The following is a 15,661-nucleotide window of genomic DNA, read 5'->3' on the forward strand; positions in this document are numbered from 1 at the left end:
TAGACAAGCTTCATCCACCTAAACACAGCAACAGTCTGAAATAGACACGCTTCACCCACCTAAACACAGCAACAGTCTGATGTAGACACGCTTAACCCACCTAAACACAGCAACAGTCTGAAGTAGACAAGCTACACCCACCTAAACACAGCAACAGTCTGATGTAGACACGCTTAACCCACCTAAACACAGCAACAGTCTGATGTAGACACGCTTAACCCACCTAAACACAGCAACAGTCTGATGTAGACACGCTTAACCCACCTAAACACAGCAACAGTCTGATGTAGACACGCTTAACCCACCTAAACACAGCAACAGTCTAAAGTAGACAAGCTTCATCCACCTAAACACAGCAACAGTCTGAAATAGACACGCTTCACCCACCTAAACACAGCAACAGTCTGATGTAGACACGCTTAACCCACCTAAACACAGCAACAGTCTAAAGTAGACAAGCTTCACCCACCTAAACACAGCAACAGTCTGATGTAGACACGCTTAACCCACCTAAACACAGCAACAGTCTGAAGTAGACAAGCTACACCCACCTAAACACAGCAACAGTCTGATGTAGACACGCTTAACCCACCTAAACACAGCAACAGTCTGAAGTAGACAAGCTACACCCACGTAAACACAGCAACAGTCTGATGTAGACACGCTTAACCCACCTAAACACAGCAACAGTCTGATGTAGACACGCTTAACCCACCTAAACACAGCAACAGTCTAAAGTAGACAAGCTTCACCCACCTAAACACAGCAACAGTCTGATGTAGACACGCTTAACCCACCTAAACACAGCAACAGTCTGAAGTATACAAGCTACACCCACCTAAACACAGCAAGAGGCTGAAGTAGACAAGCTACACCCACCTAAACACAGCAAGAGGCTGAAGTAGACACGCTTCATCCACCTAAACACAGCAACAGTCTGAAGTAGACAAGATTCATTCACCTGATCACAATGACAGTTGGAAGTATACAGGCTTCACCCACCCAAACCAAGCAACAGTCTAAAGTAGACAAGCTTCATCCACCTAAGCAATAGTCTAAAGTACATGGACTTTACCCACCAGATCACATTAATAGTCTGGAGTAGACAAGCTTCACCCACCAGATTACAATTTTAGTTATGAATTAGACAAACCTCACCCACCTGATCACAATGACAGTCTGCGGTAGAAAAGCTTTCCTTACTTCATCACAATGACAGTTTGGATTAGAGCTACTTCGAGTGTAATTTGAGTTACTTCAAGCTACTTAACCGAGAAGTCTGTTGTTCTGATCAATTGTTAGACAAACAGGCAGGTCGAGCTACCATTACACTGTCTGTCACTGCATTGCGTCACACAGTTTTGCTTTTATGTCCCATTGTCACACTCTGCAACACGACACATCCACCACAAGTAGATCACAGGTCAATGATTGTGCTATAATCATGGGTAATATTAGTCCCTCGTACAGCCTGCACACAAAGTTAACAACTCAATCAGCCAATGAAGTGTCCACAAAATGGAAGTCCTACGAGTGGTAGTGTGCTGGCGATTACATGCCTCTCTGTGAGAGTGTGGGTCAAATCCCACGAAGTAGGTGATATAGACTGCAACCTGTCGAACTTCCCCTTTACGGGGGCCTCGGTGAGTTGGGTCGCCCTTTTCATTGTGCTGGTTGATAAGGTGCTTCACTCTGAGAGTGTTGGTTCGAACTACCGGAGCAAATAACGTCCAATACCATCTATGGCCAGTCTCTCAAATGTTTCCGTTTCCTTTTCTTACGAGACATCACAGGTAAAGTGGAATTCGTCAACGGTGAGGTCACGAGTGTCTCAGTCGTTCGCACAATACCCATGCCATGTGTGTCGATGGAGTGGTAAACGACAACGAACTTCATCACTCACAAAACCAGTCATTCAGCTATTCACTCACCCAACCACCCAAACTACCATTTATTTACCCAATCAATCACTCAACCACTCAACATCCAACCACTTACTCACCCATCCACTCACTCACTCACTCAACCACTCAACCACTCAACAACTCAACCACTCAATCACTCATCCATCCACTCACTCACTCACCATTATAGGTACAGGGGTTACATTTTGCATACATAATTCAGAGAAATATCCTTAGATCTAACTTCTAGCACAACAATGATAATTATATTTGTTAGCATCATGTGTTTTTGATATGGTGCACCGTACCTTAAAATTGGACACGTTTTCTCGAAAACAAGGATTGAATTTTACGTACACCATTAAGTACTGAATAAGTTGATCACATTTGAAATAAAAGCGTCGATACCATTTCTATCTCTGCTAAAACATTTTGTCAATCGACATCAAATCGTGATGATACCATTTCTCTGCATGAAAGTATATGTTGCATCTATTACAAATAAACACAGAAACGAAACATCAGTTCAAAATAATTACGGATAAGGATAAGTGGACTACAATAGAAAACATGCCAGAAAGGTACAATTCAAGAATTTTATTCAAACGAAAACAAATATCAATTACGATGTCAATAAAGCTGGTAAAACATACATGTTTGCCAGTGCGCAGGTTTACAAGAATAGTCGATAGTATATGCAAAGCTGCTACAAAATAATGTGAAAATGAATTACTGAGTAGTCGGCTTAGCAAATCTAGTTCTGCTTTCAATTCACATGCTGGCAAAAACATATATAAGCTACTTATTATATAAATCTTTTCTGGTACATTTTCTTTTAGGCAGAATTTAAATGTTTCACCACTGCTTCAAGACATACACTATCTTCTTTGAGAGGAGTCACGTTATATTCCACGTATTGACGACCAGAAAACAATATATATTTTGATAAACCCTGAGGCAACATTATTCTTCCCAGTATTTTCTGAAACAAGCATCCCTGTGCACACTAATCTCAAATGGTCAGTTTCTTAATAATAAGTGTCCCCCCAGGTTATTTTACTACACATATTAAACAGGGGAGCATTCTTCTCATATGTTTTTTATCGTCGAATGAGAAGGCCGATGTGGTGTGCAAGTAGGAATGAAACAAAAAAGCGACATATGATTACTTCGAAATTATATGAACTATGCGTCCACAATGGTCAAAGAGTTAATTCATCGGTTGAACTCGATGTTGTAATACGACGAATTACATTTCATGGAATATGGTACTCGCCTGGAACACATATACACAAAATGTATACAGAAATGACTCGGACGAGAACATAAAATAATTCACCTTTCTGTCTCAACAAAGAGAGATACTGAACACGAGTTGACGTAAGCATTTCCTTTCTGTAATGACCAATGGGCAAGTATGAAACGAACAGTCTTTCTGCAGTATTTAATGTAACGTATAATACTGCATGACAGTATATAGTCACGTAGTCAGTGCATCCAAAAGATCCACATATTTATATTATAATTTCGACCCTGCTATGACCATAGCACTGACGTTGATCTTACTCATTCGACTATTGTAAGAAGCAAGCCTCAGGAGCACACACTTAAAAGTACACAAATTCCCAATAACCTTTAGGATGACCGTCGTTCCCCGACCCAAAAAAGTTATATGTTAAGTTTGGAATGAGAAACTACCTGTCGTACATTACCTGTCGTACATTACATCTGAACAATACCCATTCTCTTTACTTTCTGGAAGGAGAGTGAGTAAGTGACGGCATCTCAGCTTAATGTGGAAGGAAAGGGATACATGATGCAGGTCTCAGATCGTTACCAATTCGGCGAAATCCACGTGCACGGGTGTGGTGCTGACAAACCTAGAAACATAATCGGGACGAACCGGGATTCGAACACACAATCATAGGTTTCTGGCGTGGCCAAGGGACGCAACTCTGCACAGCGAATCGCAGCGCCTGGAAAGACGTTGACTGAAGATATATGAATATTGATTTTAACCAGCTTGTAACATTACCAATTTTGGAAGCTCTACAGCCATTTTTTTCAGCTTCGTCAGTTAAGCAGTTTCAGAAGAAATGGCATCACGCAGTTTGACAGAATTACGCGAATGGTCACATCAGCAAGCCGAGGCCAACGCCAATATTTACAAAATAACAGTGAAATGGAACATATACTAGTACGTATAAACCTACGGTGACAGTAACGACGACGACGATTACGAAGTACGATTGGTCAGTCGACCATAACATACGCTTACATGTCAAACCCCCTAAAAATCACAGTATGTTGAATATACGCATGATAATAAATCCCAGTCAACTGAGGATGAAAAGTATATATACACCTAGTGAACAAAGTAAAATAGTAAGCGAGTGAATGTGCTTTACTTTTTGAGTCAAACGATTGTAACTGACAACTGAGACACATATGGGTTAAATGCATTGTTGTCACGAATGCGGTACGGTCGCTTCCATTCGTTGAAACTGTGTTTAGGTGGTAAGGTGTTATGTCACTGCAACGTACCCTCTACAAATTGTTTTAAGCCTTGTTCTTAATGACGTCGTAGTCACTGTTCGCCTTAGCCTCGACATCCACTGCATCATAGTCATTGGTGAACATGTTGCGACCACCAGCCTGCTCGGATAGAGATGTGTAGTTGTCTGAAGGCTGTGCAGTGTTCCTATCCACTGGCTCTTGTGTGTCCTTGACTCTTACCACATCCTTCTGAGAAGCGTTTATCCACTGCAACCTGCGAAGCAAGATTTACAGATGTTGGTCTTCAGATGACGATCTACCATAAGAAGGGTGTACACAATAAGTGATAAAAAGTATCATGTCATGGGTGATTTTGTATGGTTTACTTACCTCCATTTTCTTACCCGGGCCACGTAAAGTCCAACTACAAGAATCAGCATGAAAGAAATTCCAGCAGCTAAGCCGATTATTCCAGCTGTTGTCGGAGTGATTGCAGAATCCATTTGTAATTCTGTAAAACAAGAGAAATAGTATAAGTGGGGTGAAATTGTGTTTAATATTATTCCACTTACATGGCGACGAACATGCACATTTGTGTGTTTGCTTGTACTTGTCAAGACATTAAAACTGCCCCCATTGTGTTGAAAAAAGAACGTATTTCGTAAACGTTTTATTTTTTTCACTAAGAAGCAGCAGCATCTCTACACTTGTGAACAACAGACGTAATTCAAAATTAGCTTTTCATTATTACTTTCAACAAAATTAGAAAATGCGCTATCGTGTGACTGGAATCCTGGTCCATCGCTGGATTGTCAGGTTTGTTTACAGGCCGCCGTCGCATGTCAGGAGTACTGCTGTGCGGGGTGATGTAACAAACACATACTTTTTATTCAACTTATGTGAGTGGCGGAGTGGCGGTATGACAGAACGATCCTTTTCATTGTCAAGAACCACTGGTGTAATCACTGTTTTTTTGTCATCCATTTATATAATTTTCAAAACTATTAGTCTGTTTCGTTGTAAATTATGACTGGTTATTCAGTGGCGTTGACGTTTATAGCACTGGTCCAGTGAGATACCATGTCCAAATGTAGCATGGGTATCCCACTGAGAGACCATTCCTTGTTTTATGCTCCTTATCCCGAGCACCAGCAAGTACTGTGTGTTAGCATCTTTGGATATGAGGTGGCCAGGGGATCGAACCAACGACCTTCCGCTCTCCCGGCAGACGCCTAACCCTCCACATAAATATATACAATGTAATAGTTCATAGAAACATAAAGAATGACAACCTTCTCTGGTGCAGTTACAGTGTGTGGATACTACCCCACATGCACCAAATTTCTTTTGTCAAAAGCCAGTTGATGTTCGCCTTCAGTATGAAAGAAGATTACAAACGCCAAATCTAGAGAATAATCAGTGTCGATTATGTGCGGAAACTGATAACATCGTAAAAGGGTCGTAAAAGGCAAACTAATTTTATAAATGAATTACAGTTGTCCAATGTCCATCCCTCCTGACACCTATCACAAATAGGTCCATAACAATACTCTAGTTTCTGTTATTGACGGGTGCTTTTATGATGGAGTGATGTAGGATGTAGAATATGGTCTCCATTTTATGTCTCTTCTTTATTATGAGGAACACAACGTTTTGGAGAATTTACTTCCTCCTACATCAGGTGAATGAGTTTACTAAAGTTGCGAAAAGTGATATTTCAAGACAGTGAACATTTTGAGAATATCTCCATCGTGTCTTTTGATGTCCAAGTATGTGATATATTTGATATCATCCAACATCATTCTTTCAACTTTTTTGTAGTTTGTAGACAGAAATAAACAGTGTCTTAAGTGTAAAGAAATACACATTGTCTTAAGTGTAAAAGTACTGCTAACAGCCTCAGTAGCAAAGCCATTAGTGATGTCATTTGATTATGTCGCCATGGTGGTTCTTTTATGGTAAGTATCTGGCCTGTACACAAACTGTTGACCTCCTTTTCACGTTAGTTCTTCAATGACAAAGTAATGTCAGATATTTATGGCTTATTCTCTGGAAAAAGGTTTGTTATGAACTTTAAATTTCTCATTTAACACATCAATCGAGACTGATCGTTTCGCCATTTTTGGTAGGTTTCAAGAATATTTTTTTCCTATAGACCACTTCTCAAAAAATATATAATAAATAGGATATTCCATGGGTCTCGTGAAATATCATGTTTCTCGCATCTCGTGAAGGGGGAAAGGAGATATTTTCACTCGTTTCTACGCCATTTGTAAAAAATAGCTCCCTTCCCTCCCATCTCTGCTCACGCTCTCTCTCACTCACTCACACACACACACACACACACACACACACACACACACACACACACACACACACACACATGTGGATATGTGTTTCTAGTTTTCATAGTTTTCTGACGACATACAAAAGGAACAAGAGAGTTCATATCTTTTCGTCTTAATGTATCTTAAATTTAAAAGAAGGCAATTTTGTTTACTTTAGATTGCTCACACTCACCTGTCTGACACAGGTCCAGTTGCCACCCTGCCTGACATCCACCTGGACAGGCTCCACTGACGTGATGACATGTGTTGGTATCAGCACAGTGGCCACATGCGGAGTTACATTTGATGCCATATGTGCCATTGGGACACTCTGTTTTGAATATTGCAAGGCAAATTAATTTCATTTCAGCGCATGAACACTAATGGTGAGTGAGTGAGTTGGGTTTAAAGCCGCTTTTTTACAGTATTACAGTTATATCGCGGCGTATCAGCTTAATGTGGGAGGAAAGCCCGAAGTGATGCAGGTCTCAGACGTTTACCACTTCGGTGAAACCCACGAGGACGGGTATGGTGCTGACAAACCTAGAAACATAATCGGGGCGAATCAGGATTCGAACCCACAATCATTGGTTTCTGGCGTGCCCAAGGGACGCAACTCTGCATGCAGTCTCGTGGGCCACCCGTGCCCCCTGAGCACTAATGTACCCGTATACTTTCAAACCCGGACATTTTTTCTGAAAAACGGTGTATCACGATCCCACACCTAACAAAATCCAGAAGCCACGAACACTGTGAGGGAAAATATTGCCAATATCGTTTCAAAGGGCCTTGAGTGACATGTTGTCACCTTCAATGTTTACCATGTACAGTAGCTTCTATTAATTGTTAATTTTGCATCGTCCCTTGTGACAGTTATGGGTTATTCGTAATTCTTGTTGATTGCTTGGAATATATAACTTTGCCAAAACGTACTAGTTATTGATTTTTAGGTGAAATTACAGGAAAATACACCAATGATTTTTGATGAAAGAACTAAAGTGATTTAGGTTTCAAAAACTTTCGAATCAAACACAAGATTGTGACATTCATGAAGTACCTGATAGCACCTGACCTTGGACAGTACGTGCATGGTGCTGTATGCCAGATTTACCCTTGTCACTCAGTCTCGGTTATGAGCAGACGCATTTTGTTGTCTTGGTACCAAATTCTCAAAGACACTTTATTAAACACATATAGCAACCGCATTGATCATACCATGTTTGCAATGCAGGTGGGCACAGGTCAGAATATTGTTACCAAAAAGCTGAATGTTTCTCAGTCTGTTATTAGCAGATTGTGGGCCCGATACCAACAAACACATAATGACGATGATCTCCTCCGCTCTGGGCGCCCAAGGACAACCACTCCAGCCCAGAGCAGATTAGTCAGAAAATGGCATTAAGAAATCGGTTGCAAACTGCCACTCAGCTATGGGACCAGCTGCAACAGGCAACTGGTGTAAGAGTACATGCCCAGGTGGTGCGAAAGCGTCTGCGCAGATGACGACGTCCATGTGTCATCCTACACAAATTACTGCACGCCATTTGAATCAGAGGCGTCAGTGGTGTGGGGAGCGTCAACACTGGGATAACTGACTGGGATAATGGCATGTCCTAATGAACGTTTGATGGACGTCGTACAACATAATCGTTTGGCGGATGGGTCCATAATATTTTGGATTGGTATCATAATGACTGACCGACCTGCATCCCTACTGTCCAAGCCAGAGCCACAGGTCAATACTTTTGGGACAACACTACTTGTGGTGTCATTTTCACAACTTGATGGACAACGTTTCATCTATCAAGATGATAATGTACGTGCTCATCGTTCCAGGATTTCGGGGTGGCGGGGTAGCCTAGCGGTGATGACCTGGCCTCGTCACGCCGAAATTCCGAGTTCGATTCCAAACATGGATAAAATGTGTAAAACCCATTTCTGGTGTCCCCAGCAGTGGCATTGCCGGAATATTGCTAAAAGCAGCATAAAACACTACTCACTCAAACATTCATGTTATTGTCCACACTCAGTCCTGACCTTTCCCCCATTGAACACGTTTGGGACGTCAACGTCAAAATCCGCAAACCACTCTCAATAAACTATTGTTGTCCTCACTGATGAATCAATCCGATGTTGGTCGACTCATCAGAAGCCTGACTCGAAGAATTCGAGCATGGATGACACACAGAGGTTGTTTTACCACATATTAATCACGTTGGCTCAAAAATGCAATTTCGAACTGGATCCCGACCTTTTGAACGACCTACTGAGGCACCATCTCATCACATCAACCATTATAACCGATTAGATAGTCCTCATCAGATATGACCATATAGATCAGAAGATATGTCTTGATGACCACACTATCTCCTACCTTTTGGCATATGTATACCAATTTGGTGTCAGGAAATTGAATTATACCTTGTGTGCAGTCGTGTAGTGTCCATCCCGCATCACATTGAATCCCGCATCGTCCATCACCATGACACGATGGACTATAACAATGTCTATCAGTGCATCTCAGAAAGCAGTTGTTTCCATAAAAACCAACAGGACAGTCTACAATGAAATGGGCATATTAAACTCATTGTCTGTACTTATGAACAGCAGAATCTCTGCACTTCTTAAATATAATTCAAACTTAGCATATCGTTTTTAGTTTCAACAGAATCCTCAAATATACTACCGTGAATGTGTGGTCCATAACTTGATTGTCTGGTCTGTTCACATACCGCCGTCACAATATACATCTTCATCTTGTGTGAAAAGCGGATGATGCTATCGGTAGGGCAAGATATGCTTTCCCTTACATGCAAATGTGCCACCAAATCCCTGGCTCAACGATTAACCATAATCCTCAATACAATGAAGGAAGACCTTTCTTTTTTCTGGGTGCCACTGGTGGGGCTGGATACGCTCACCTTTTCGCGAACATCTGCTGTCATCAATATTTGAAAGTGATTCATAAACACAAGATATAGTTGCAGAATCCTTCCATGAATGTCATGGCGGAGTTTTGTTGGTGAAAATGATACAGTCTAATTATCTACACTTTCCATATTCATAAGAAATACACATTTCTGAAAAGAAATTAATTTAAATTGTCTTTTTCAAACCCCTATACACTTCTTTTTTGGAGAGGATATGTCATTATAATTCCCTACATTTATTACAACGGAACCGGTTTGGCAGGATCTCGCATGTGTCATTGTGTTGTTCCTCTGTTTGAACGTTTTACTTTGTTTATTTCACAGACGTTGTGGGAAAGGTGGGATAGCCTGGTGGTTAAGGCGTTCGCTCGTCATGCCGAAGGCCCGGGTTCGACTCCCCACATGGGTAGAATGTTTGAAACCCATTTCTGGTGTCCCTTCGACGTGATATCCCTGGAATAGTGTGAAAGCGGCGTAAAACCATACTCACTCGTTAAATGTTTTCTAAGTGATGCGTTTTTACGACACAATCGCAATTATTGGAACCCGTCTGTCTTATCAAACTATTTCATTGTCACCAATCTCCAAAGGATCTGTACACTAAAGAATCGTACCCAGGAAACTCACCTGAAACGTCGTATTCTTCTGGGTACGACTTGCTAGTTCTTTAGGACTGATTTTAATACAAAATTGTTGAAATATTTACACCTTCTAAATTACGCTAAGGCAGGGCTAAATATATGTATTGAGAATAATTAGGAATCACTATCAAATTTTAATGATACTAGGTGTTCGCGAAAAGGTGACCCTGTCCGGTCCCACCAGTGGCACCCGCCACAAACACATGCAAGGAAAAGTCAGTTGTTCACCTAAAGAAATTAGTGGAACATGATACAAGTCAAGGACATCAATTTTTACACTGATGCGTCAAACTTTGAAATGTACCAGTAAACCATTTGAAAGCTTTCCCTAAGACCTTGATTTCACCCTTGTCAAACAACTTTCGAACAAGAGTGGTATGACACTTCGAAATCTTCGTAAATAGTAACATCATGTGTTGACTATTACCTTGAATACAGTCTGTTCCCTGATAACCAGCCGCACATCCACCAACACACTGTCCTTGTATGACGTCACAGCTGGAGTCCGACTTGCAGTGACGAGTAGCACAGCGTTGACCACAGTTGGTTCCATAATACCCAGAGGTGCATGCTAGAAAATTAATCTGCGGTATACATAAAACTGGAAGGAGACTCATCACCATTGTTTTCAAAATTCCACAAACACTTTTAAATGGGCTTTTATACATTTAACGCACCTCCCTCCCTGAACATATTAAAATACATACAATGTGTTTCAGCAAATCATATGGCAGATATCCAACTGCAATGCTGAACATTTGGTTAGCAATTCAAATATAGCACATGAAGTATAGTTAATCAAATTAAAGAGAATGTCACTGTCACAAATAAACAAAATGCTTAAAACAGCGGGTCTCCCCATGCTTATTGAATCACTACATACCTCCAGTAAACTAAATAAGAAAGGTAAAGTCATTTTCAGTTTACGAGGGCTGATCAAAAAGTGCTAAGCCTAACAAACAAAACCAACAATTGTGAAAGTGTTTTTAATTTCATTTTTCAACATAATATTTTCAATACACAGATCATTTCGATAATGAACCCTTTCAGTGTTCTGAAGCCACCCTTATCGTTGTCGTCCTAGCGCTTTCCACGCTTTCAGTTCTTTCAGTTATGGAGGCAGGTGGAAAATCACTTGGTGCCAGGTTTGGCGAGTATGGGGGCTGAGGAAGTTCTTCCAACCCATATTGTGCACAGCAGCCTTTGCAAGTCGAGAGGTGTAAGAGGAGACATTGTCATGTAAAAGTAGAACTCCAGCCGTCAGCATTTCTCGAAGCAGCATTCCTCTTTTGGCAGAATCTCTCAGGCGATGGAGCAGATCAGCATAGTAGGCACTGGTAATCGTCTTTTGACTTTCTAAGTAATTAACAAGGATCACACCCCTTGCATCCCAGAATGTAGTGGCCATAACTTTCTTCACTGATCTTGAAGACTTGAATTTCTTTGGTCCCGGTGAAGTGGAATGGTGCCATTCAGCGGATTGAACTTTTGAATTGGTATCATAGTGGTACACCCATTTATCATAATCCGTTATTTATCTTTTGTTGAAATCCTCCACAATTACCTCTAAACTTTCTCTGGCAATGTCAGTTCTTTTTTCCTTAAGAATCAGAATCTTTATTGATGGAAGTTGATCGACGTCCAGACCTTAGGTAATAATCAAGGCTTACACATAGCTGCCCAAAGTTTAACAGTGGAATAGATAGGGTACCTATCCCCATACACTTGTGACATGCGGTCATGAATTTCTTGGGGAGTACTTTTCTCTTAAGTAAATAAAAGATAATGACTACTCGGTACTCGGTCTTTTCCATTTCTGTGTCCAATTACGAATATACAAACGGCCTCAACATACCAAATACACTGGTAGTGAACTACACCAATAATGTACTACATTGACCAGTTCATTTTGTTGTGGCCCATAAGTCAATCAGGCTTAGAACGATCTGACCAGCCCTCGTAATGACATCCTTACCCAGGTTAAGAATTACCTTACTCCTGTAGCGGGACAAAAACACAATGCTCCTGGCTAACCTAAGATCGTTATGTGCATTAAAGACTAGGACACTCAAGATATCCCGATGAAAAGCCTTTTGAATTCGTCAGCCACGATGCATGCCCCTATTCTGTAACACAACGTTTCTAGCAACAGAGACGGAAAACTGTCATCCAATGTTTGGACCGAGCGATCTGCGCCTCTACTTAAAACACACAAACACTAAAATTAATTATCTTCCAATTATATCAATGTACGTGTAACAATATTACACTTCATAATATTTATATTTGATTTGAGTGTAGACATTAGAGTGGGTTCCGACTGTATGTAAGCTGTTGTGTCTGAATGTGTGAATGTAATGTAATTTGGAGTGAAAGGCTTTGTTGTATGTATTGAGTGATTGCGTTGGGTATAAAAGAGACTTTGACCTTATTATCTGTGCAGTCATTTGAAAATCTGACACAGGCCAGACGGTTTGGTGTCAACACTTTCACTTCGGCTTATTTTACATTATACGTACCAACCTCCCCCAAAATCACATGGCAGCTATCCAACTGCAATGTTTCACATTTGGTTTGTAATTCAAAGACAGCTCATAATATCTTACCCTAAACCTAGGTTTAACGTACATACACAATTATAGAGTCAAGTTAATCATATCAAAGGACGTGTTACTGTCAATGTTAAGAAACAAATGCTAAAAACAGCAGGGATTCACATGCCTTTGGTTATTTCATCACCTAACCAATGATACGTGCTCTTATTCTGTAACATGCCATTTCTGGTAGCAAAGACGAAAAGCTGCCATCCCAGGTTGGTCGAGACCATGGACAGACTGATCTACGCATTCAGGTGAATACTTTTCCAATAATACCAACTTTCAAGGTACATGTGTCACGATTAAGCTGCATAAGTTTCAAATTTGATTTGCGTGCAGACATTAGAGTGGGTTTCGACTTTATATACATGTTGTGCCTGAACGTTTGTTGAATGCTTTGAGTTGGAGTGAAACGTTTTGTTGCATGTGCTGAATGATCGATTGTCGTATAAAAGAGGCTTTGACCTGATTATCAGTGCAGTCATTTGAAAATCTAACACAGGTTAGGGTGGTTTGGGATTTGGTGATGTCTCATTGCATGAGTATGTATTATGTCGTCTGATCAGTTACTGTCGTACAACATGTTATAAATACATACATAGAATAAGTGTAGGTTTAGAGATTATGTTTATTGATATGTAAGTGAAAGAATGACGGCACATGGTTTCGAATACACCATCTTGTTTGGGGCAGGATACGCTCATCTCTTCGCGAACACCTGACATCATGTCAATTTGACATTAACTTATATACACATGCTCGGAAACGTACAATCGTCGATAAAGCTTTTGGCACATTTTTTTTTATGAACATGGAAAGGTTTTTGTTGCTTTTATTCAGTTGGGTTATGGTTATTCTGTAGGCAGTTTTGATTCTGTGCCACACTATACATAAATTATATGGTAATACGTTTTTCAGGGTGAGCTGCAAGTGATCTGTCATTGTGTGGGTACTTACTCCACACCTGTACCTCGGCAAAGTCCAACACAGCACCCTGTCCATCATTATCAGTCTCAGTGTAGACGGTCAGGGAGCGCCAGGTTCCAGGACAGGTCACATTCAGTACGGCAGGGATGTTTGTACCGTCAGGACGTCCAGTAACTGTGTGACACAGACTTCCTCCTTTTGGGTCCGATGAATCCGTAACAGAGGTGTAGAGTTGGACGCCATTACGCCGTTTCTTGTCTGAAAGGAACATTTGCTGAAATTATATCTATCAAAAATGATTCACGACATTATAGATATGCCTGTACAGCCTGGGCTTACGACAATGTGATATACAAGTATATATGAATACGTAATGAATATTATAAGTCGATTGCGCCGCACCAACTGTTTTGTATCGACTGTGATGTTTTCTAAACCTGGCTTCCAAAATGAAACAGACAGTACTGTAATGAGCCTGTTTAAATGTGTATACTAACGAGGAAAAGTAACAGTGCTTCATAAAATAGTTCAATAGTAATATGTACTTTATGAAATTTAATAATAGGTTCGTAACAGAGGAGTTTGACGCCATTACATCGCGTCATAGAATCTAGTAAGTATCCTATAGTGAACACCATTACATGGAAATAGTCAATCTATGTGGTCTTTACATTTTCCCATGATTTTTAATTGTGAAAAATATCTTTTCCCCTCGATGCTGCCTAGGTCGCCAAGGTATTGAAACATAATTACTGCACAGAGGACATAATGCTGGAGTCCATCAATATTTACAATCAGCAATGAAGCATTAGAAATTATACTGATCAGTTTCTGTTTGTTTGTTTGTTGTTTAATGCCGCATTCCGCAATATTAAATACCGATCATATAGTTTGTATCTAACAGTACTACATGAACCAGTACTACATGAACCAGTTACTACTGCTTCAAAAGTGGCATGTTTAATGCTAACTAGTACATATATTTGCAGTCAACATCCCATGTTATGCTTTTTAATCTTATTTTCTTTAAATCTAAATATCACCAACACAAATTTGATGATAATGAAATCAATGCAGTTTACACGCCCAGAGAAATATATTTACAGCTAATTACTTTCATATCAAATGTTAAAAATCATTATCATGGCATATAGTATTTAGCTATAAACGGATATTTTTTACACTGGCATAAGGTCAATAACCTTTTATTATAATAATCACTTCGTTTGCTAAGTGGAGAAGATGTTTAGTATGCTGAAAAATACGGTGGACAAGCATGCCATAATTTCAATTCTTTTTACATTTGATACACAGATTTTTTGTGAATAATGTTTTTTTGCAGAAATGTCTTGGATACATATTTTTCTTTCTAAAAGATGATTTTCACTATTTACTTTCGTCATGTTGTATTTTCTTATGTCTATATCATGTAGCGTTATTACAACTTTCAACCATTATTACATAATATCTAAGGATACTTACAGTCTGCCCTGAAATAGATTTTAACCTGTGCTGACTGTACTTCTCTCTGTAGAAACACCTTCCACCAGGCGGTACGTTCATCAGCCTTGGTGTGCATTAAATATGCAAACATGTCTGCGATAGTCACTCCATCTACAGCATTACTGGCCGGCACATTTCTATCTGTCATCATTGTACTCATCCATGCTGGTTTGTTCAGGGCGACATTTTGCCAGGTACCTATAACAGTAGTGGACAAATTAAGAAGCTTTGAAACCAGATTTTTATCAACCATATTTACGTGAATCATATTAAAGTTTTTTCAATATGCCCACATACTATCTCCAGTGTTACAATTCGCAGGACATGCCCCAACGT

The 15,661-nt window shown here is 40.1% G+C and overlaps 1 protein-coding gene across 1 annotated transcript in view; it reads right to left on the minus strand.

Moving 5' to 3' along the window:
• LOC139479685 (uncharacterized) overlaps nt 1–15,661 on the minus strand; it is a 43,366-nt gene that overhangs the window by 5,527 nt on the left and 22,178 nt on the right. Inside the window, exons 2-8 of the mRNA XM_071262529.1 lie at nt 15,305–15,523; nt 13,853–14,080; nt 10,726–10,869; nt 9,149–9,286; nt 6,921–7,058; nt 4,791–4,911; nt 4,449–4,674 (exon numbers count right to left, since the gene is read on the minus strand). Coding sequence (XP_071118630.1) covers nt 4,464–4,674; nt 4,791–4,911; nt 6,921–7,058; nt 9,149–9,286; nt 10,726–10,869; nt 13,853–14,080; nt 15,305–15,523 — 1,199 coding nt within the window. The 3' untranslated portion in view covers nt 4,449–4,463. The remainder of the gene's footprint in view (nt 1–4,448; nt 4,675–4,790; nt 4,912–6,920; nt 7,059–9,148; nt 9,287–10,725; nt 10,870–13,852; nt 14,081–15,304; nt 15,524–15,661) is intronic.

Source organism: Haliotis cracherodii, unplaced genomic scaffold (genome assembly GCF_022045235.1).
Source record: "Haliotis cracherodii isolate W230 unplaced genomic scaffold, xgHalCrac1.p SCAF_4, whole genome shotgun sequence".
In the NCBI taxonomy this organism is placed as follows: Eukaryota; Metazoa; Mollusca; class Gastropoda; order Lepetellida; family Haliotidae; genus Haliotis; species Haliotis cracherodii.